Source organism: Chamaea fasciata, unplaced genomic scaffold, assembly GCF_029207755.1.
Source record: "Chamaea fasciata isolate MVZ Bird 193981 ecotype frontalis unplaced genomic scaffold, bChaFas1.0.hap1 SCAF_6, whole genome shotgun sequence".
Taxonomy (NCBI): Eukaryota; Metazoa; Chordata; class Aves; order Passeriformes; family Sylviidae; genus Chamaea; species Chamaea fasciata.
In genome coordinates, this window is record NW_027094091.1 from 51,688,007 (window position 1) to 51,711,377 (window position 23,371).

The 23,371-nt window shown below is 37.6% G+C and overlaps 1 protein-coding gene across 3 annotated transcripts in view; it reads right to left on the reverse strand.

Moving 5' to 3' along the window:
* GRID2 (glutamate ionotropic receptor delta type subunit 2) overlaps nucleotides 1–23,371 on the reverse strand; it is a 675,112-nt gene that overhangs the window by 139,091 nt on the left and 512,650 nt on the right. For all 3 annotated transcript variants that reach the window (XR_010721503.1, XM_066186372.1, XM_066186371.1), the window contains exon 9: nucleotides 2,433–2,534. Coding sequence is in view for 2 of the 3 variants with exons in the window: in XM_066186372.1 (XP_066042469.1) it covers nucleotides 2,433–2,534 (102 nt within the window). In the remaining variant the exon portion in view is untranslated. The remainder of the gene's footprint in view (nucleotides 1–2,432; nucleotides 2,535–23,371) is intronic.

Consider the following 23,371-nt stretch of genomic DNA (forward strand, 5'->3'; position numbering starts at 1 on the left):
TAGTCTAAGGACAGCATTCACATTTACTGCAGAAGAGCCAGGATTCTCTGACAAGTGAAACCAGACGATTTCCAGTTTGGGGCTATACTGTATTCTGCCATACTCACAAAGAGATTTTGGTTAATGTCTGCAGATACATTGCTCATAATTATTAAATTTATTATTTAAAAGGAAAGGAATTAGTAGATGGATGCGGATGATGGGAATTGTTCAACATTTGCTTATTGAAAGACTAAGAAAATAAGTCACAATCATTTATTATTTTCAGATTCCGGAAGGTTTCATTTCACTACTATAATGCAGTATAAACCCAGGTGTTGCAACTTGCTATCCTCGCAAATTCTACTGCAGTTTTAATAAAAAGTCCTTTTCAACCTGAAGATACAACAAAATGAAATTGGAAGATGAGAAGGGGTGCTGTCTCAAAAGGCATGAGAGATTTGAACTGTTAACAAAGCAAATTTACAAATTAATGGAAACTACTCAACTCTCAATGAAAAAGAAATCTATTAGTATTCAAAAGTATTGCTATTTAATTTTAACACTTGTTTCTCCGGATCAAGATAATTCTGTTAGAAAATGGCAGACTTAATAACAATAATCATTCACAGTCTATGTAGACTCTTTATTTTTAACAGAAATATATTGAATTAATTGAAGAACAGGGAGTAAGATGGAAGAGAAAATATAATAAATATCATCACTAAAATAAAGTTAATTGGTGAAATCCCTCCTTCTATCACATCCAAAGTGAATCACACATCACACAGGTTAAATACACAACTCCAGTTTTGTCCTACCCTGAAGATCTAAAACTAGTGAGAGGACTGAAATGCTCTGTGCTCTGTGTTGAACTTTAAATGTCTTTCTTTGCTGGTATAATTACTGTAGAATCCTACCAGCATAGGTAATTATTTTTGTGTATCTTTGCAAGTTGATAAATATTCATGCTATAATAACGTGTAAGCAGCTCTCTGTCAAGGTAACAAAGATAACTGGGGATAAAGCAGGAACAGTGGGGAGAGAGGGAAGAACTACTAGTAAAACCTGCTAATATTCTAATTCCAATTTATTTTTCTAGACAAAATCCACAGATCATTTTTGCCAACAGATAATTATACTGAAGCAATTAATAGGAGTATCAGGAAAAACAGAGACCAGCCAATGCTATTTTGATGAACATGCAATTAAAGTATCATCTTCCCCCTCTCTGTTACTAGCTTTTTTTTCTTTTTTTTTTCTTTTTTTTTTTTTTTTTCTTTTTTTTTTTTTTTTTTTTTTTTTTTTTTTTCCTGTGTATTCATCCTTCCTTGGCTGGCTTTTGCTGTTGTTTGGTTTTGGGTTCTTCTTTAGGTTTGTGGGGTTTTCTCAGTTCTTGTTTTGGGGTTGTTTGTTCTGTTTTGTCTTGTAGATACTACCACAGGAAGTTCTCTCATGTACTAAGAGCTGGAACAGAATGTTCATCCTGACAGATAAAGGTGTTTAAATACCCATAAAATAACTGGAGGGGTATGAAACGGCTCTGTCTGTGGCACTGACATGCTCTGGTGATTTCACTTTGCACCCCTGACAGAGCCTCTTCCTTCATTGTGCACTGTCAGCAATGCAAACCCTGAAAACTCTTCGTCTTGTTCTTGATAAAAAAGTGCTGGGCACTCAGACATTGAACTCAAACACAAGTAGAGAGTAGCAAGAAGGAAGTATCTCAATCTAACACTGACAGCTCTGCAGCCCTGGAACAACTTTGTATTTGGGCATTGGTCCAAAGAGGACTGTATGTCTCATATTATTTTCCTTTTCTTTATTTCTTTATTTTTTTCCACTCTTAAAAACTTCTCCTCAAGCTGAGTTTATGACAGGGAATACACTGGCCTCGAATACACGAATTCCAAACTTGGTAGACATTGTCTGTTCAGCTTTAAACCAAGAATTTTTCTTGACATTAAGATGTCCACACAGGGGAAGAATCCAGCTGACAAAAAGCTGGGATGGGACAGTAGATGTTTTACCAAACTAACATTGCTTGACCTAAGCTGACCTTGAATATTTTCTGAGTGCAACAATTTGTGTTAGACTGCATGCAATTTGCCAAGGTGATTTGAGTTGAACCACTTAGAGCTTCAGCTAGGTAACTTTATCTAACAGGGCACTTGAAGCTGCCCTTTATCAGCTCACATGCTTGTGTTACCTCATTTGCAACATGCCTGTGCAATAAACAGGTTCTAATGTGTTTGATTCAGTCTGATGCACTGTACTGATAAACAATTTTATTTTGTGGAAAATTATCCATCTTTCTGGGTTTTTTTGACCAGCTTAAATCAGACCCTCTAACACCAACTACTTTCTTGGTAAAATGGTGCACTTAACAAAAAGATGAGGCAAAAGGAAGAAAATGCATTCCTGCTAGTGCAGAAGGATGAGCAGCCACTTACCAGCACAGTCACCACACGCAGAACCACTCCTCGCATGTTGTTCTCCAGCTTTCTGTCTGTTAGTGACCCATTCAGACCAGTTACAGGATTCCAGCAGCCAAGCTAAAAGAGAAAAAAAAATCATTTTCTCATTGCCCATAAAACTTTGCTAGTCATTCCTCCTAGGTGGCTTCAAGCAGGAATATATGAAATAGAATATCTTCTGGAATCAATGGGATGGAAACTCAAGGAATGGTTGTGCACAGATTCATCTTGAAATTGAAAATGAAGCAATTAAGGATATCAATTTTTGATTTTAAATGCCAGTGTCCAATGGATGACAGCATCCAGGATTTGGGGTTGTACGCATTCCTTTAAAAAAGGTCAGAGAGGATTTCAATATTACTGAAAAACATTTAAAAAGTACTGTAGCTGTAACAATATTTCTACCTTACTTTCAATAATACGCTAATTGGAGAAATAATAGCTACCATCAGTTTAGCATGCTCTCTGCTTCAGCCCATCCTTCCTAGTGGAAGTCTGACAAAAGGAATTACACCAGCTTTAATTAAAGCTTCTACTACTAATTGGTAATGAAACAGCAGTGATTTTAAGCCAGGTTAAAAATCACATTTAAAGATGATTGAGGAAAAGACCATTGGATAGGCACATCACAGTGTTGAGAGAGTATTACAATAGATAATGCAGAAAAAGAAGTTCATCTGTGCCATTCTTTGCATTGATGCTATCATATTTCTTGAGCTTCTGTGGATGAAGTTCTTGCTCAGGAATGTCTCTAGGATTATCTGCCTTTCAATCTGGGTTTAGTAGATACTGACTTGTAATTCAGCTTCTCTGAAAATAAAACTTGCCTGGTTCTTTGTGTGATGGCAGATGCTTTTTTTTTGAGCACACAGAAACAAATCAGTCAAGCACACATCAAGATAACATTAGCACCACACACTAAGATAACTAGTTTCATTTCTGAAATTCACTACCACACTCAGCTGGTCTGCACAATTACCAGTGTTAAATCCAAAACCCAACAGAAGGACAATGACAGACTTCAGAGGACTTTGGAGCAGAGTCTCAATTAAGGCAGGTAAACCAATTGCCTATGTGAAGTCATTACACAGCCAGAGACAGGCACCTGCAGCTCCCAGTTCTTGCTCTGAATGGCCTTATCCGTGGTCTGTGAATGAAACCATTCCAGGGATGCTCATCTTCTGACTCCTAGTTAAAGGAACAAAAGGTCTTTCTCCCTCTGACAAACCAAGATTAATAACAAGAGGGTATTGTTAGGTCCAGTGGCCTCTACTAAGATTATTCTCTTGGACAGTTCAACACCATAGTGTGAGAGAACCAAACTGTAAAACATAGAAAATATTAGTGTAATTTCACACAGAGTCACAGAAATGACAGGTTGCTTCAAACCATCTGAAAGGCTTTATAAAGAAGGGGGCTTTGCTGACTGAATTGAACAGGAATTTATAGAAATCATTATTTTCAGTCCTTCATGTGAAAAGGCTTTTTATATGTATTTCATAGATCTTTCAAAGTGAAACAGAAAACAATAAACTTTAAGGAAACATATTTAACAAATTTACAAGTGGGTAATCTGAAATATTTGATTTCTTCCTTACACCTATTAGACTAGAGCAACTTATAAATTTTTAAATTTCAATATATTTATACCAATTCTTTGAAGATGCCTCCTCAAGAAATGAATGTCTCAATTAGTAATAATAAAAACTCTCTGCAATGACACAGAAGTTAGGTTTGTCTCAATGGTCTTACAGGTCTTTTCCAATCTAAATGATTCCAAGATTCTATGTTTCCCAAAGAAAGTTGGCCTTAAACAACATAGTCACTTCTCTCTGCCACTTTCAGAAGTACTCACAGCTAATTCTTGCTCTTCTGAAGTCAAGGTTATCCTACAGTCAGGGAATGAGCAAGGGTAATGCTAAGTATACTTGTAATCACAAGTAACGACTGAATCAAGGATCTACTAGATCCAGAGCCCCAGAGAAACTGAAAGCAGCGACAGGATACAAGGAGAAACAAAATCAGGAACTGTCCTATTAATCTTCTGAAATTGCTCAAATTTTCTATGACTGTCTCTAAACAAAAGCCCAAATTACCCCGTTTGGTTTCCCCACTTCTTGTTCCCATCCAATCATAAAGACCAGCAAGAGATCATAGCAGCCCTCTCTGCTTCTTCTGGCCAAGCACAGTGTTATCCAGTTGCTCTCTAGATATGTCAGGGATGGACTGCTAACACATTCCGGGTCCTCACCACTCCCCTGTCAAAGGCCTGCACACTTTGAGGTGAATAACCTAAATGCTGAAATGTGTCACCCATAACAGTACAGTGAAATGCAGCAAAGGTACTTGCACTGGACTCTGGACGTGACAAACCACCGACATCCTATAAAGCAAAGCATTTCACAGGCTACATTTTCTGTATGAAAAATAGTGAAAACAGTACTAAGTTCAGAACAAAACAGCATTAAATTAATTCAGTGATTGTCATTCTTAGTCACACGAAGAAATTAATTAGAACTTAGATCCAATTAGCGTATCCAAATGTGTTGGATGTATAATTACTGCAGAAACTCTGCTGCTTTTGCCAGAACTAAAAGCCTAGGAAGTTGCTGAAGAGCCTTTTTATCCTTTTGAGGTTAAAGTCCATTTTTAATTATGTACATTAATGTGCACATATTTATATAATTAAGTTTTTAGCCCAACCCTACCTTTTTAAGGCAAAACCTCCCCACCAACAAAACATTTCTGGAAATTCAGCAGAGCACTAATTTTCCTTTAAAAAGGCACTTTTAATTTTCAATTATTGTTCATTTCATTTTCAATTCAATTGTTCCTTTATGCGGTTCAGTCACGGTGAAGACAAATGTGCAGTGTCTTGCCAACAAAGTTAAAATTGATTTTGAGTGGGAGCTGCTTACTGTTATTAGGAGAAAACAAATCAACATTTATTGATGACAATTTGAGCTTGTCATTGCAGCAAGGAGCAAATGTAACTGCTGCTGAAACATTGAGACGGGGGTGGTATGAAGCTCCCTCTTCAGCTTTGTCTCGTTTAACTGCTTCTGCAAAACATTTGCTGCTTCTCCAGTTACTTCCTTTTTCTTTTGTTCTCCCTCTGATGGTTGAAATGAGAGAATAGATCAGACAATAGCAGAATCTCACATTAATTCTGGTGGATGTGAGCAGATGGGTGATGGGCACTCTCTTACTGAGCACAGTGCTTGTCATCTTCATACCACATGAAATTTATCATTTATAGCGCTTTGAACTTCTGTTTCAGTTTCTTTTATTTATTCTAATGACAGCTTTCACTCTGCTAGGTTTAATGTAATATGATGAAGATGGAAAAGTTGTCAGTCTTCTACTTCCTTTGATATCCAATTTGCAATCTCTTTCTGTTCATCCCACATCCCAGCTTGTTATCCTCACTATCATCATTGTCAAAATAGGCTTTGTTCTCCTGTTTTGCTGGCAATGCCAAAAATTTACTTCCCTTCTTCATCAGAAATTTTTGACTATATGAACAATGCATTATGGAAGGTCTTGAATTTGTATATCAATATTAAAGTAGGCAAAATCTATTTCATGTGTACTTACAATTTCATTATTTATAAGGGACGTGGAACACCAAAGTCTATAATGCCTTTATGACAGAGCTTACAGCCAGTTTTCCTGCCCTGCTTCCTATGCAACCAGTGAACTCTGCTGAATATCTGAGAGCTTTCGCTTATTTTCCTGGCAGAGTAAAATGCAGATTGTGTCAATTAATCAAGAAAAATACATTGGCCTGGTATGGTCACTGTCGAGGACCATCAGAGAAAATGAACAAAACCAGAATACTGATACAGATGAATTACTTGAGTGCTTGTCACTACATCAAAGTCTAGAGTGTTCTGTTACTTCAATTAACATAGAAAATATACAGGAACTGGTTTATCCAATGCAACCAACTGGTAACTCAGACACATTAATTGTGCATTACCACAACACTGTTAAGGGTCAAGAGCAGAAAACACTCCAGAGAAGGTTCAATGGAAATCTGAGAGATAAAACCGCACTACATCTGCCACCCACATCTATATGGACATTGGGATCACTGACTCCTCTTTCATTTATTTCTCTGTCACTTAAAGAAAAAAAATCCAACAATATCTTGGTTTTAGTATGGGCAGCCTGACAAAACATTTCCACTGGAAATGCCTATGACAGGCAGTTCATAGAGAGCTGGTGAGCTGCAGAAATAGCAGCCTCCCTGCCTGAAGTACCCACATGTGCTTCAGAAACTCCCTCCTCAATTTTCACCCGGGTCCAACCTGCTTTAGGAACTGAATTCTCTCAAGATCTGACTTCAGCTGAAGAAATGTGCATTAATAATCCCCTTTTCCATTCCAAAGCATACTAAATTCACAGAAATGGAAAAGACTCCATGAAGATGTCACTAAATGACACTCAGCTGGAAGATTCAAATTCCCAGGAGCGCCAGGCAGACTTGAAATGGGGCTCACAACAAAAAATAATGAAGAAAAAGGTGGAGTATTTTTGGTGATGTGTAGATTCAGCATTTGCAAAATTTTCTAGGGCACCAATTTAGGCAAAATTCAAGCAGGACAACACAGAAATTGTTTTGCACAGAGTATTCCTGATGCCTATTGTCAGCGGTTATTTAGTATGTCCAACAGCAACGGGGAAATCAGACACTAAATCCTATTGTGTAAAGACTATGTCTCACAAAAGAAAAAACACAAAAGATATCTTTTGTTTGTCAATATGTTACTGTCAGTTATGTAAAATGTAGTCAAATGCTCTGTTACCTGGTTAAAGAGTCCTTTCAGTTCAGTTCTTTAGCCAGCAACCAACAGCTGATCAACCAAATCTGCAAAAAATCTAGTGGCCAGGGGTTAACTGAGGGCTTTTGTACCCCTGGGCTTGATTAAAGAGGTAAGGATCAGTTTTGTTCTTCACAGCAATTTTCTAACAGGATTGGTTAGCAGGAAAACTTTCTGTGTTTAACTGCTGCTTTCACCAAAGATTAGGTAATAGTCAGCAAATAGTAAGTTGTTAAAATCAATAGAAAATACTGTGCTCAACAATTGGATAATGTATAGCAGCACTTGTTTCTCCTACATTCTGTGTGGTGAAATCTATATAGTTCTGTGCATTCAGTTAATTATTTTGTACAGTGTGTTTTATTGCCTTAATTTGTCTCTGGCCTGGAAGGAATGGCCTGCCCCTAGACTTGCTCTGTTATTTTCAGGCTGTTAGGAGGATGTGAATACTCAAGTTTAGTTTTATATCCAGTGTGCTAAGGATTGTAATTGCAGCAGTTGAGGTGGGCTATTTGTTTTGTTAACTGATCATAGATACAAGTGCAAGTGACCTCAGTAGGAATTTCTTTCCTCAAAGCCATTGCACAAGGCAGAATAACACCGAACAGAGTAAATAAAATATTTTTCTTTTGGGACTACCCAAATTTCTTTTTCTTACTGAACTGAAATAAAGAAGCTAATGGAAAGCTACCTGCTGGTAACCTGCTGTTCATTTGCCTACTAGTTCCTGACTCAATGTTGTCTCAAGGACTCAGATTGCAGCCAGAAGTTATAATTGGGTATTTTAGACCACTGACAAATGTTGAATTTACAGGAGAAACAACATAGACTTCATAGGTATTCTCCCCCTGCATGCTCTACTCACAAAGCTGATGCTTAGTGCTTAGGCCAAGCTTCTAGAATCTAATGGTATAATTTTTCAAATGTATAGTAAATCACCACATCTCAAAGAAAATGAGCCATCTCTCCAAGCTAGTGGTGTCATTCTAATGATCCCTGATTTCTCCTCTCCAACATCTCTTTATTTCTGGCTTACTTTATCTATTTCTTCTTTCCCTTTAATTTGAAATCTGGTGGTCTTAATCTATCATTTTTTGCTTCTGTCATCTCTCATCTTTGGGAAATACCCTGTTTTCCCTTCTTTAGTCCTTTTTTTTACTGTGAATTCAGTGCTCTCAGCAGCTCCCTAACCCGTGGTTATCTTCCTCTTTTCTATACTGCAATACCTCTTGCCATCCATTTCTCTGTGCACTTTCAGTGTACTTTCCTCTCTGCTTTTCTTTCCCTTGATCTTCCTTTCCATTTCCTGTGGCTTTTCCCTGTCCTTTTTTTTTTTTTTTTTTTTTTTTGTTTTTTTTTTTGTTTTTGTTTTTGTTTTTGTTTTCTGTTTGTTTGTTTTGGTTTTTTTATTTGTTTCTGGTGGGTTTTTTTTAGGGTTTGTGTTGGTCAAGGGTTCTCACTACATCCAGCTTCGAGTCCAGCTTTTCAAATCACTTTGGGGTCCTTCCCCTTTCTCTTTGCCCTTGGATCTCCTTTTCTCTCAATCCACTCAGGAAACTACTCTTCCTTTTCCTTTTGTGTCACGAGGGAGATGGGACTTAACAAAACAAATTATTGTATAGCCCTGTTTCCTTTGTTTTCATTTTTCCTTTTTTTTTTTTTTTTTTTTTTTTTACTCCCATCCCCTGACAACCTTATCCAACTCTAAAGAAAAGAGTCAGACAAGGATAATAATGAGTCAGATGTTGAGCTCTTTTCCCATTGCCTCCATATTTCAGTTAAAGTCAAATACTCAGAAAACACTGTTCTTTGACCCAATACCGAACTCATCCCTTTGCTAACAAATTTCTTAATGCTGACAGAGTAAAACCCATGAATATCACTTTCATTTTACACTTGAAGCTTTCTCACTGATGTCTGAATTATTCCAGGGTAATTGATAATACCAAGGAAGTTCAGGTTTGTGTGCAGTTTAAATATAGTCACCTCGATTTTTAATTGCAAATGCTTGTCTCCTTTCTCATAAGCATATTAAGAGTTAAAAAGAATGTCTTTTATCTAAGTCATGTACGGCCTGAAAGAAAACCAAAAACCTTGAAATCCAGTCTTATAACTGAACTTGGTCTGTTTTGTCGGCCACTGCATCTTTATGAAAGCAGAGAAAATTATTCAATGTTACTACTCCAGCTTGTATTAAATCACAATATATAAGCTTTTGATACCATCACAAAACCCTTGATCAAACCTATTCAGTGAAAAACAATGAAAAGCACTTTTTTCCACTTGGTTGCATGAAGCTCCTTCTCTCCAGGTAGCAAGAAAACACACAGAGCACATTTCAGGTTCTCATAGTTCCCTGGAAGTACTCAAACATTCTTCAGTAGACTCCCAGCTTTCCCCTCAGCTTAGTAAGGCATGTTTTTGAGATTCAAAATTTTCAGAAATGGTTTGTCAGACTGGAATATCAAAAAACCCCTGTTTGCTGTTGCAGAATTCTGGGGCCAGCATTCCAGTAAGAAATCCAAACAGCAACAGTGCAGAGCAAACCCACCACTGTTTCATTTGGAGGGAAGTGGGTTTACAGAGCAGCATTCTGAATAAACCCAGTCCAGAAAACCACAAAAGTGAATCCTTCAGAGTAGAGGGGCCTATGGTGAATGCCCTGCTTCTGCAGCAGAGTGCTGCCAGTGCTGAGCTACTTGGGCATCCCCACACTGCATTGCAGTCAGCTTTGTGAGCACGGATGCTGAGAAACACCTTGGCTTTGTTTTTTTCTACAATGAAGATCTCCCCTTCAATATAACCACTGAATTAGTAGTCTGGAAGTCAGCTCTGGAAGTAAATCCACATGGAGAATTGTGTATTAGATTCATCCTTCTCCAAGCTGGGAAGGAAAAAAAAATGCTCCTGTGTAGTTCCAGCCCAGGAACTGCAGTAGCAGAGCAGTAGTACAGACCTGCGCTTGCACTAAAGAAATTGGCGCTCATTTTAAAGACAGCTGACAAGGAATGCATGCTTAAGTATACATGGGGCCCAATGAGGCTACAGAACATCTGGACTAATCTCAGGGGCACCTCTTTAGCTTTTTTTTTGAAGTGTAAGCAGAATTATCACACACTTCTTTCACAGTAACGCATCAAGGAACTCTACATCTGGTTATCTTTTCATATGAATACAATGTTATGAAGTATACTTTTTTCTGGCATAGCATATGGGAATTTCCATTTTTCTTTGGCAGGCTAAAAGATTTTAAATGAAGCAATACCTCAGCACTATTTACTCAAAAGTACATTTATTTATTTATTCAGCTACTGAATGCTCACTGGGCAATACTGCTGTGGTTGTTTTCCTCACACGTGAAAAACAAGTTCACTGGACTTGGGTGAAGGGTGGAGGACGTTCCTGGGATGCACATACCATGGAAATACATGTCCTGAATACCTTAGAAATAGAACAACCTCGTTTCATATCATACTTATACTTAGCATCTTTCTCATTGCTGCACAATTCTCAACTTCACCATGAAACACCAAATGAGAAAAGGACACAGAAAAACACCTCCTTTCCTTAGTCAAGGCAGTGATGTACTGACAAGAAAACACTTCCTCCAAACACCAGATACAAAGCCAGAGAGGCAGCTGTGATAAGATTACTATTTTTATCTCCGAGACGATGGGTTTCTGTCTCCTCAGACACATTCAGCCTCTCATCGCCAACACAAAAGGCAAAGGAATTAGTATGCAGGTATTGTGAGAACATACACCAGTGCTCAGCAATGACAATTTCTATATCCCTAAGCATATTTGTACCTGTCCAGAAGCTGTTGAAACTTACACAACATAAAAGTATCTTACACTTTCTGCTGCTCAGCACAGCAGAGTTTTCTAGCTCTTTCTTAGATGTGGTACAAAAAAAGATCTGACAAGAGTGTCTCCTTTTCATACATGCTAGTGCAACATGCTTCCCAAGCACAGGGGCTAGGAAACAGCTGCTCACAAAGCATCAACACCAAAAAGTAAATACTGAAAGAGAGAGAAAGAAAGAAAAAAAACCCTGATGGACCATGAGAAGTTTGCATGAAAGGGCAATTTAGCTTATTTCTATTTTAAATGTGCATATGTGAAGGCACTCTGGAGAGTGCCTAAAGAGTAGAGCGCTTAGGTCAAAAGTGACGAACCAAACCAAGCTTTTACTCAAATATTGCCTTCAAGTTTCTCACTGCAGAGGAGCTAACATGGCAATGAAGCAAGAGTAGCATTAGATGACAAACTGCTTTCCATTGATTCTTCAGATTCCTGGGATGCTTAAATGAGGAACACAGAAATGGAAACAGTCCTTGCTTACACATAGATCAATGCACTGTTCCTAAAATTCAGGATTTATTCTTAGTGTTGGCAGAAAAAAAGAGGTCTGCTAAATTGGATATGTCACACACTTACCAGCTTGATACTGGCTAGTAAATCAAAGCTGCATTTTGCCACTGCTATGTTAGAAAAATATTACTCCAGTATAACCCATGCTCACAGAGTATAAAGGCTACAGAGTCACCAGCTTTGAGTGCACTACAGACCAGATATTACAAGTGATTTACTGGATCATATATTGGTGGGAGTTTGGTACTGAAGAAAATAAGATTATGGGGTGTTTTTTCCTACTCCTTCCGCATAGAGAAGCTTTCTTAGGAATCAGAACTGTTAGTAAAGAAATCCAAAAATTTACCATAGCAGTGACCAAGCAGAATTAGTTGTCAGTACCAGGCCCCAGCTGAGAAGAAACAGCACCTTCTTCTGAAGGCTCTCTTTTGACCCTGACACTTGGGGCAATGGAGAGCAGAAAGGTCAAGAGGGAATTTGAGGAGATGGTTGTGGCCAACAACTTGAATTGCAAGAACTAACTTCTTCCCACTAAATTCAACTGCAATGAGAGCAGGTGTGCTCACCTAGAGTCCTAAAGATCAGCACAGGTACCAGGAGCATTGAGCGCTGGGAAATCTTTGAGTAATGTGGTCTGGTTCATACCTGGGGTCCCTCCATCTATGGAGTCCAGAAAACTCTAAAATTTTGGTGTGCAGATGGTCTAGCCTTAAATGCAAAGCAAAGGCCTCTTTAGCATCAATAGACTGTTACTGAAATAATCTTTGGTCTAAAGGCCATAAATCGGCTATACCGATAACAAAATGTTATACTGATAATGGTCAAAAGCAATTCTCTAACTACCAACACTATAAACTCACTTTCAGCACAGTCAATACATTCAATTTCATTCCCTCCTATATGCCAGAAGGCGTTTGCTTCATCACTGGGTAGCAGAAAGGATATCCCTAAACCAGACCAGAAAAATATCTAAATCCTATAAGGATCTGATAGTAACTACTTCAGTGGAACCCCATGCAGGAGTGGGTACCTCTGCATTAAAGAAACAGAGACATTAGTGCAAATTTCATATGCTTTCATAAACATTAAATGGCAAATGATATGCGGTAGAGTACTCGAAGACTTAAATAAAAGATCCTCGTGGAAAATAGTAAATCATTAGTTTAAAAGATTAAATGACAACATCTAATAAGCCCTGTCTAGAATAGCTGAATCACTGAAATAAATTTTTGTTACAAATGCAAATTACTGCTCCAATGACACTGGAATTTGCCACAAAAATAAATCAGAAATATATCTTAGTAATTAAAACTACAGAAACACATGATAAATCTGTGTTGCAAACAATGAGAATTATATTTGCTAGAACACTGTATTCCTACAATAGATTCATACACACTGCTGAAATTAGGGTAAAGAAACCAAGAACTTTAAAGCACTGAGAATTTTCCTTCGCAAGTTTGATACTGCAAAGATTCTTTTAAGAACATATTGGCATATATGGCAGGGATAATTTAATCAGTTAAGTAGTAATACTGTGTTCATCACTACAGTCTTTCTGGGATTTAGTTTTAAGGGATGATATCTATTTTAAAATCATCTTTTCATTTGAAAAGATCTTCTACTTTTAGGAAGAAAGAAATGTCTGTCTTAAGAGTACATTAAGAAATCAGTAGTTAGGCTCATATTACCTTACCAGCCTCTTCCCATGTAAGAAATTTCTTTCAGCTGAGAAGGGTGGCTTAAAAATACCATCTTTCCAAATGCTAGAAAGATCCCAAAACCAGAATCCTGGAGTCTTTTTCTCCACACACCTGTGTGCACAACTGCATTATCTCCCACTGCACACTCATAGCTTTTGCCTGGGGACATTGATCATCTTTCAAGGAGCAGGCCCCAAGGTTAACAGGTGCTGGAGAAGGTGTAAATGTCTGCAGGACTAGGAGTGCTTGCTTGAAAGCTGACCCTTGGTGGGACTACTCTTGTCCAAGAGTTCATCTCCATTATAGTTTTGAGGAAGAATGTTAATGGCTTTCATAAACTTAGGACGATTATTTTATTACTATAGTTTCAGAATTTAACACAAACTCCTAATAATAATTCTTTTAACAATTTTTATATTTTTAATATCCTGGTCTTTTCCAATTTCCCTGCAAAACTAACCTCCATCTATGCAACCCTGGTAATATGTTGTAAGTCTGCCATTTCAGGCTAAAGAGACAAACAAAAAACAACAACCAAAAAAAAAACGAAACCAAAAAACAAAAAACCAACCCCACAAAAAACAAACCCCAATAAAAAAAAAAGCCAAAAAGAGCCTATTACCTGGTGTGGCATCTATCCATTGTCTAAAGGAGAGCTGAATGCTATTAGTCTGTCAGCATTTGTTCTGATTTAAACACTCTACTCTAGCCACTTTCATTAACTGTGTTGGCACAGCTATATATTACTCATTTAACCTGCACTTCATTGCACTCCTAATACGCAATCAGGTTTTGCAAACATGAACCCGAATTTAAGGCAGTTGAGGCTGGAGTCTGGGTTGGTGTAAGCCAGAGAACTTTAGTGAAAATAAGCCTCATTAGCCTACATGAGAATCCAATCCTATCCCTACACCTGCAAATGCAACTATATTTCTTCCTAGAATAGATCCAGAATGTGTCTCCATTTTTAGTACACCACCTGGGAGCTATGCTCAGCTCACTTTTCATTGCATTAAAACACTCATTAAAATGAGAATTTGTACTGCTATAGGAAACATAAATTGTCTCTATGCAAGATGCACTAAGTGAATAATTCATCTATTTTTCATATACAAATTTATTCATGGAATAATATCATGTAATAGCTCCTTTATGGAGACTACAGGCAGTTTCTCCAAAGCATTCAATAATCAGAAAGCTATGCTGGTTTGTTTGCCTGGGCACATTGCCCTTGCAGGACATCTTTTTCCCATGATTAGGCTGCCTGGTTCCTGGCATGAACATCTGCATTTATCAGTTCAATCCTTATCAGTTTTGCAACCCGTGAAAATAAAGACCACATGCTTTCTAAGAAAACATTGACAGCAACTTAGTGCAAGCATCACACAGCATATGACGGTCCTGCTCTCAGGAACCATCACTGTTTAGCAAATTTAAATTCCTTGAACAAGCAGAACTAAGTCCTTGCACAAACAAGCCGTTCTAAGTCCAAGTCCCTGACACCCAAACCTGTCTTGTGGTTTTGTAATTTCAGGATGGATTTGAAAACTCAGAATACTATTAAAAATGTACTAAACTAGAAAATATTCACCAATTTCCTTCTCCCTCTGCTACTGGGATTCATCATTATCTCCCTTCAGTAGCTAAGAGAATTTCCCCAATATTTCTTTCTGTTACTTCTTGTGTGCGATTTCACTCTTGAAAACATGATATAAGTCACTCCAACAGGTCTATTCCTACCTTTAATACACTGGCATTTTCTATTCCCATCTCCAGAAACCTGTATTAGGCTTGTATCTCTTTTGAAAAACATTTTCTAATCAGCCCGGCCTATTTCTGTGCTAATTATCACTATGCTCAGAACAACTACATTGAACAGATAACCTTAACATACATAACATGTATTATTTTGAATTGTATAGGCTTCTGTCTCCTTGCTTATACAGAAGTGTCATTGTAGCTCTGCTGGTGTAATTCTATGAACCTGCTAGGCTTGTAAAGAGAAGTAATATCTTTTATTAGACCAAGAAATATAGTCAGGGGAGAGAACGAGCTTTGAGCTCAGAAATCTAATGAAAGTCCTCTGAGACAAAAATCTTTCTTGTTTTTCTTCCAGCTGTATTATTTGGTCTTATAAAAGATATAACCCTTTCTCTGTAGGCCTGACTGTCCTTGGTTATACTAGATTACTTAGGATGGAGATAGGTCAAAAAGGAGTTGTACAACAACAGACCAGAAAGAAAAAAAATGCAGGAAGGCAAAACCATGGCACAGACAAACTGCAAGTCTTTATGTAAAACGGTCTACCTGACAGTCCTGAGGATGGTCCCTTCAACCTCAACACCATGATAGGATTTCTCACCAAGACTACTGACCTCTAGACCAAAACACAGGGATCTGGTTTTTGGAGAGGGCACCCAGGGGAGTTGCTAATGGGCACACTGTCAGCTATCTGCAGGAAGCAGGCAGGAAACTGGATATTGCACAAGTGATGTTCTGGGCATCTAGGAGGAGTAAGGATATGCAGGTACTGAAAGAAGGGCTTCCATGCATATCTATGGAAAGTACAGGCTTGCTGCTCAATGGGTGGGGGACCCAGAGGCAACAAGCACAGAAAAAGATGAGGAACATGCTTTCTTTGACTGGATCTTTACTGTCAGGGTCTGCTCTCAGGCTTTCCAGCTCCTGCACCTGGTGTCAGAGTCTGGGGGAATGAAGTATGGCACATGACATGAGGAAATCAATGAGGATGTGTTTAAATAAGAAAATGAGTCAATGGAATTGCACAGGATATGGCTGATCTGGCTGAGGGAGCGACAAAACTTTGATGTTTGAAAAGTCTTAGTGGCTGGAAAAGGGCAGACATCACATTCATCTTCAAAAAGCACAAGCAAGAGGATCCAGTGAAGCAAAGACTGCTCAGTGCAACCTCAGTTCTTTGAGGGATGATGAAGCCCTTTCCATCTAAAGGTGATGCTCTCTGGGGATCAACGCAGGACATCCCATCCATGTGCTGCACAGGCAGTTAATGCCTTTGAAAGGGAAATGCAAACTTCCATCAACAGAGTGAGGAAAAATGATAGAAAGTTTAAAGCCTCTCCTTCAAAGCAATTTCTATCTGTATTATCCATTATCCATCCTCTTTTCCTGTAAGTCCCATTTATCAATTAATCCAGACTGCTTTTAATAGTAGACAACTCTTCCTGTAGTTATCTACAAGTTTATCAATGATGGTTGTCTAGTTTCTTGAAGATTGTTATAAATATTTAAACAGAAAAGAAGCCAATTTCCTTGAATATAAATACACCTCAGAATTAGCAGCAACTGTAATACACAATCATAGCATAAACTGTGTTTTTAATCAGCCATTATTAAGGTCACCCTCTCATTTGTGCTGTGAAGCATCATTTCTTTGTTTGCTAGATTTGGTAATTTGAACTACATAGGCTGAAGTTTTCAATATCAGATGTTAGTTCAGGATAAAATAAACTATCATAAATCATACAAACATGCAATCTGAATTACAAAAGATGGTGTTTAAATAAGTTGGTTTTCTAATTTCTGGGTCATATTTAACCTTGGAAGTGTTTTTAAATCCTTTTTATTTTTTAAGTGGTAATACAGTAGGAAGTGTTTTAGCATAACTTTTATCAAGTTTCCCTCCTACTATTTCTTTACTTTTTTCACACTTTCTAGCTGGAAAAATTCCAGCTTTTGTCTTTGACTGGCATTTAATTTATATTTTTTTTTAAACTAGGGCAAAATTTTTCCAACTCTGCAAAAGAAAGACTGCAGGAAAAAAATCACACTCAAAATTAAAAAAAAAAATCTAAAGGTGTCATGACCCACTTTTAATGCTGTTTACAACAGGAAGCTCAATTCAGCAAGGAAACAAATAAACTGAAAAGTTTGCATGTGGTAGCTTAACCATTTCTGAGATAGGCAAATAGTTCCACTCACCATTATAATTTTTTATTGTCCTACAACTCAGGTGGAAGATGAATGTGGTAGTATCTGCTTTTGACATTTTAAAAAATCTTACTAATGTGCCTTTTCTTGACAGAAGGGGACAGATGTCCTAATTCACAGCTCAGCATACTAGAATTACAGCTTTAAAATTTAGCAGGCCTTTTAGAGATGGTTTTCAATTGTACCACAAAAGGCACTTTAAAGGGAATTAGCACTAAAAACCTTAAATTTCCTCTGGACTACATGAAGTTGTTCCTGACAGGTCCAATAATGGCTTGCTATTAATCAGTCATAAAAAAACCCCAACTCACAACACTGTTTTATGGGTTTGGTTTTTGCTGTTTCTTCTTTGATGAAACAATTCTTTGTGCTTCAGGAATGGTTGGTTGTTCTTTAAAGCAATGAACATTTTTTTTTTTTTTAAATTTTAGTAGAGCACAGGGTTCTCATGTAAAATACCTAAGGAAAAATGTCTCTTTGAATAGGATAAAATTGCCTTTCCTGAGGTAGGCTTGGCTCAGTGATTTGTAATTTCTCGAGGCTTCAGGCAGGCTATTTTATTCTAACTCAAACTCATCCTCCTTGAAATCAATCATGGCTACACTTCATAATTTGAACTAACATCTTTAAAAAAACAACAGCCTCTTCCTTAAATTCAGAGGAACAAAAAATTTAGCAAATTTTGACACTGTAGAAATAATTTCTATTCTTTAGCTAGTACAGAAATAATATTAAAAGAAATTTTGCAAACAGCTGTCTTGCACTCAGGTCCCAAATCAGACAAGGAACTCATCAAAGTCTACTGACTTCAGGCATCTTTGGATCAGAGCTCTCTGGCTTAGGTGCTCAGCCCCATTTTTTATTTTACTCTTCTCAAATTCTAAAGGAATGTGGCTGAAAAATTCTCTAAATTAATTACCTCATGAAATGTGCTGCCCCAGTTCCTTGTTCATAGCTATTAGGTATTGACCGAATTAATAAAACACAGAATATGACAGAGCCTCAGACCATCACTTCAGCATTTCTCTGCTTTGACTGAATGCCAGAAACTCTTTTTCGGATGCTCTGAAAAAAAAAAACTCTTTGCCACATCCTTGGCATGAGTATTTACCAGAGAATTCGTGGCCAAAGAGCAAAGGTGAGCTATGATAGGATTATTTGAAGCCACCCCCCAGCTCTGGGCTGTGCCATGAGCTTGGAAACAACATTTGCAGCATTTCTAGCAGCCTTTGCAGGCTTCAAGCACTACTTGAAATCAAACTAACATCTGAAAATATTATCTTTGTAGTCATTTTTTGGCTTTAATCCATGCACCTCTTAGCCCTAGCATTCCTAGGCAAAATACCTAAGACATTCAACATGTTAGAATTCAGAAAATGAGTTAATAGCAATGAGAGAGGAATCCCATAAGAGACAATGGGTTTGCAGTGGGACCAAAATGGATGGGATTAGTTGGAATACGGAAATGCTTTCTCCTGAATTTTTCGTGTTAACAATTCTGTAAACCCTCTAATTATTAAAACTCAAATCTGCAATTCTAAAATGTACAGTTTAATAAATATCAGTCTTCTTGGATTTGCTTGTGCTCTTATGCCAAGCAGACCCATTTGGTATGGATTTGCTATCACTTCCTCTACAACAGTGAAACAGCACAATGAAAACAACAACAAGACAAAACCCCAAATCCCAACAAACCCAGAAACGGCAGAAAAGGTACTATATGTCATAAAATAATAAAATTCATTTCAGCTGCAGAAATCAGTATAATCTGAGTTCATCTGCAAGTGCAGGGAATTTTGTGGAGGAAAAAAAAAGAAAAAAAAAAATCCCCAAACCAACTCTTCTGGCTCAGAGCCAGGATGCACAGCATGTAAATTTGCTAGTTTTCACAGACCTCTCATAAAGCTTACTGCTGCCATATCAGTTACCTACTTTGTATTTACAGACAAGGGATGAAGTTAACACAATTGACACTTTTTTCTTGGCTTGTTGTGATTACATGAATACTGCTAAACCTGTAAGCACGAGGGAACTGGGCTCATAAAGCATAAGTAACAGTGGAGTAAGGATTTTCCTACACTGAGGCTACTGTCATCTTTCTCCAAGACACAGATAAGATGAACATCAAACCTCTGCCACTGAACAGAAGATTCTGCACTTGGAATGCCCATAGTCCCAAGTGGAAGATGAGGGAGAAACTTAACGTGATTCAGAACTTCCACATCTTCCCCAAATGATCAGAATCAGACATAAGGACATATTCTTACAAAAACTGAAAATACACAAAAAAGCCCCTAAGAAAAAACAATAAAAGTAGATGAATGTCCTGGCCAACCAGTTCTGGATCCAACTCATTCTTTGAAAATTCCACATCCTGACAAAACTCTTCATTATCTCCTTTGATCACTACCTGCCTTTTTATGACCCACTGTCATAAACCATAAAGGGTAGGTTACCACCAGCATCACATTAAAGAATCACTGTTCCCTCACCACCTCACACTCTTACTTTTGAAACCATAGGAATATAACGAAACCCTTACCCCTTATGTATATAGTCAAAGGCTAAATGTTGACAACTGTGATGAGAAGAATGGATTTCCCTTTATCTAAAAGTTGTGCTTTTCAAGCTATATATATATATATCAAAGACTTCTTCCTTGATTCAGTGTTCATATAAAAACATCAATTCAAATAGACATGGTCAATGCTGGTGGGAACTGTAGTACAATACAGACAAAGTTTCAGCAATTCTTCCATAGGGCTTCTTACAATCCAAGTGATCTTCAAACACAATTCAGCAGAAACACACCAGCAGTGATAAGGTTCAAAATGAAAGAAAAATTATAAGAAAAGAATTCTTAAAAAAATTTTTTCTCTTAATTCTGTCCAACACACAAAGATCTCATTTCTGAAGATGAAGCGAGTGATCTCTACTGCATGCCCCCATTCCCAACTATTACATAATCTTGGCCTGTCTTATCATGGGATTCCACAATTTGAGTGAGCACTGAACTTAGTGCCTGAGTTCTCATTCTCTAAACTGGATACATTAGCTACCTTACCTCATTAGGATGCTAGCAGTATAGTTTCATAAATACCTACTCAATGTTTGAAAGAAATAAATTTTTACTAATAGGAAAAAGAGACAAGTATTTGAGATATAACTACAGGTCCAAGTTAAAAGTGGAACAAAATGACCATCAAGAACTCCCCTTCGTACGAAAATTTTCCACCTTTTTAGAAGTTTGTGACATTCCAGCACTCCCTTTCCCACAAAATCTGCCCTGAGATGATTCTTGGAGAGTCTGAGCAACCCTCTTCCTTCCCATATATATATAGACAAATGTAATACTGTCCTCACTACCTCGCACCAAAAAACTCCTCTTAATCCAACTCAAGCAAACATTCACAAAAGCACTGTTCACATCAACTGGATACAGCACTCATGACAACATCAAACACCCTTTCTCAGGTTGTTTTCAACCTTTTGGTTCTTTAAATTACATGGCTTATTACAAGAGACTGAGGGGAGACGTTACCACAGTCTACAGCCTCCTGACAAGGGGAAGAGGAGGGGCAGGCACAGATTTTTTTCACTGTGGTGACCAGGGACAGGATCCAAGGGAATGACCCGAGGTTGTGTCAGGGGAGGTTTAGGTTGGAAATCAGGAAAAGGTTCTTCACCCAGAGGGTGGTTGGGCACTGGAACAGGCTCTTCAAGGACGTGGTCACAGCACCAGCCTGAAAGAGTTCTAGAAGTGTTTGGACAGTGCTCTCAGGCACATGGTCTGACTCTTGGGGTGCCCTGTGCCAGGCCAGGAGTTGGACTCAATGATCCTTGTGGGCACCCTCCATGTCAGGATAACCTATGATTCTATGCTATCTGTAATAAGAGACTAGTCCAAGTGCTACATTAAACAACACAATAGTATTTTAAAAGGGTAGATCAAAGTTGTTACAGAAATTTCAGTTCAGTGGCTCTCACCAAAATGTGATGTAGATGAGCTTGACTTATAAATTCCTCATCTACACAAGATGATATCTATTACATCTGTACTTCAAAATTAATGTCATCAATTTCTCTGGAGACCATGAAAATTTCTGAAAGCTTCCAAAGACAGTGGTAATTTTGGCAAGAAGTCATATGCCTTTATTAGCAGAATCATAATCCGTCATCATATATGAAATCCCAAATAACATGCACTCTCAGAAACAATGACCCAATATGAAAAACATCATTTACATACCAAACTACCTGAAAGAATTCTATGCGATTATCAAAGATTATTAATCATATCAAATTGATTAATTTGAATGTAAAACCAAATAAATCTGAAGAATTTCTGACAGCACTTCTATTTTAACACAGTGATATTGACTAAACTCTGTCCTCCAAACCCTAAAAATAGTAATATTGATGAAGAAAAAGCCCAGGGATCAATATTCATAAAACTGAAGAAACTAATGACTCAGCATCAAATGAGTAGTTGTGCAAAAATGTTGAGACCAGATACCATGGAAATGTAGAATCACAGGAATAAAACACAAGTTTAAAAATGGTTGATTTTTTTGTTTTGTTGTTTTGGTGTTTTTGTTGTTGTTGTTGTTGTATTTTTTTTTTAAATGGACACACTAAATCATTCAAATAAGACCTCAAATAATTTCTTGACTGCATTTTTGTCACGTAACTGCTTTGTGTGTTTAGAGTAGGATGGTCTTACTTCAGAGCTTGATATAAAAGCAACTAGGACATACTGGGTTCATTTCTCTTTGGAGCTTCTAAAAGGGGGGTGGAGTAGATTATTATTGGCATATTTATTGAGACACTTTCATTATTAGAGGCAATTGATATTAGCACTTTTAATGTAAATTACTACCTCTGCTATTTATTACATGATAGCATTATTATGATTATCAATGTTGTGTTTAGATTCTTAATGAGTGCTAATATTATCATCATAATGGTGACTGGGAGAAGAACTAAGGCTTTCATTTGGTGAATTTAAATGCAGGAAGGAGAAATGTCTGTTCCTCAACCATTTTGAGATGTCACTGTCAATCAAGTGCTGCCTTACAGTTCATCTGCTGGAAATATTTTCCTTTCCACTCAAGCTCAGCTGCAGCTCAACTACAATATATTCAACAACGTGAATTTTTAGATTTTCCTCATTCACATTCAGGAAATATTTCATTTATAAAATTAAAATGATTAAGACTCTCTCCAGTTTCATAAGGGTTATTTAAGGATGACAGACAGTCACTAGTGGCTTGGACAGAATTCAAATCAGTGACGTAAACATGGGACATTGTGTAATCTGTTATCATTTCCTGAGCAAAGTGCAGTGATGTTTTACATGTTCACATCAAGGAAAAGCATGTAATTTGATCAAACTGCAAGTGCAAGCTTCTTGGCAGAGCCTGAGGGAAGGCAATGACAATAATAAAATGAATAGGCAGGTTGTCAGGAGAAGTGAAAGTATTTTCAACTGCAAAATTTCAAAGCAAGTCTCTCAGTGGAGAGGCTGAAAATATGGTCTGCAACAGTGCCCATGGCTAACCTGGAGGTGAAGGATTAGTTTCTGAGCTGTAGACATGCTATTATTAAATGAACTCAGATAAGAGTTAAATTCATTCATTTACTTAACTCTGTTGTTGGCAGGGGAGCAAGACCTCAGAGATGTAAAATGGAATTGGAGCTATGACAATTTCTAGCACGAGTGTCTGACCCTAGAAGTATTTATTTTGCTTGAAAAAGTAAAGACCGTTTATGTGTAAATGAGATGCAGCTTGCCGGTTCTGCATAATTTGTCAATATGGATGCTAATTTCACAAAGACTGAGCAATCTCTATTCTAGAATAATAATAGACTTCATCCCACCAACTCTTACATGCAGCAGTAACTCATTATGGTGGTGGGACTAGAGGAATAGCTGGACACGTATCATATGGTGCTTTTCTTCATATCATTTCTTTGATACGTTTCCTGGTCTCTTTCAGCATAATGAGTGATGCTAAGAGCTAAATGAAATTCTAGGACATCTA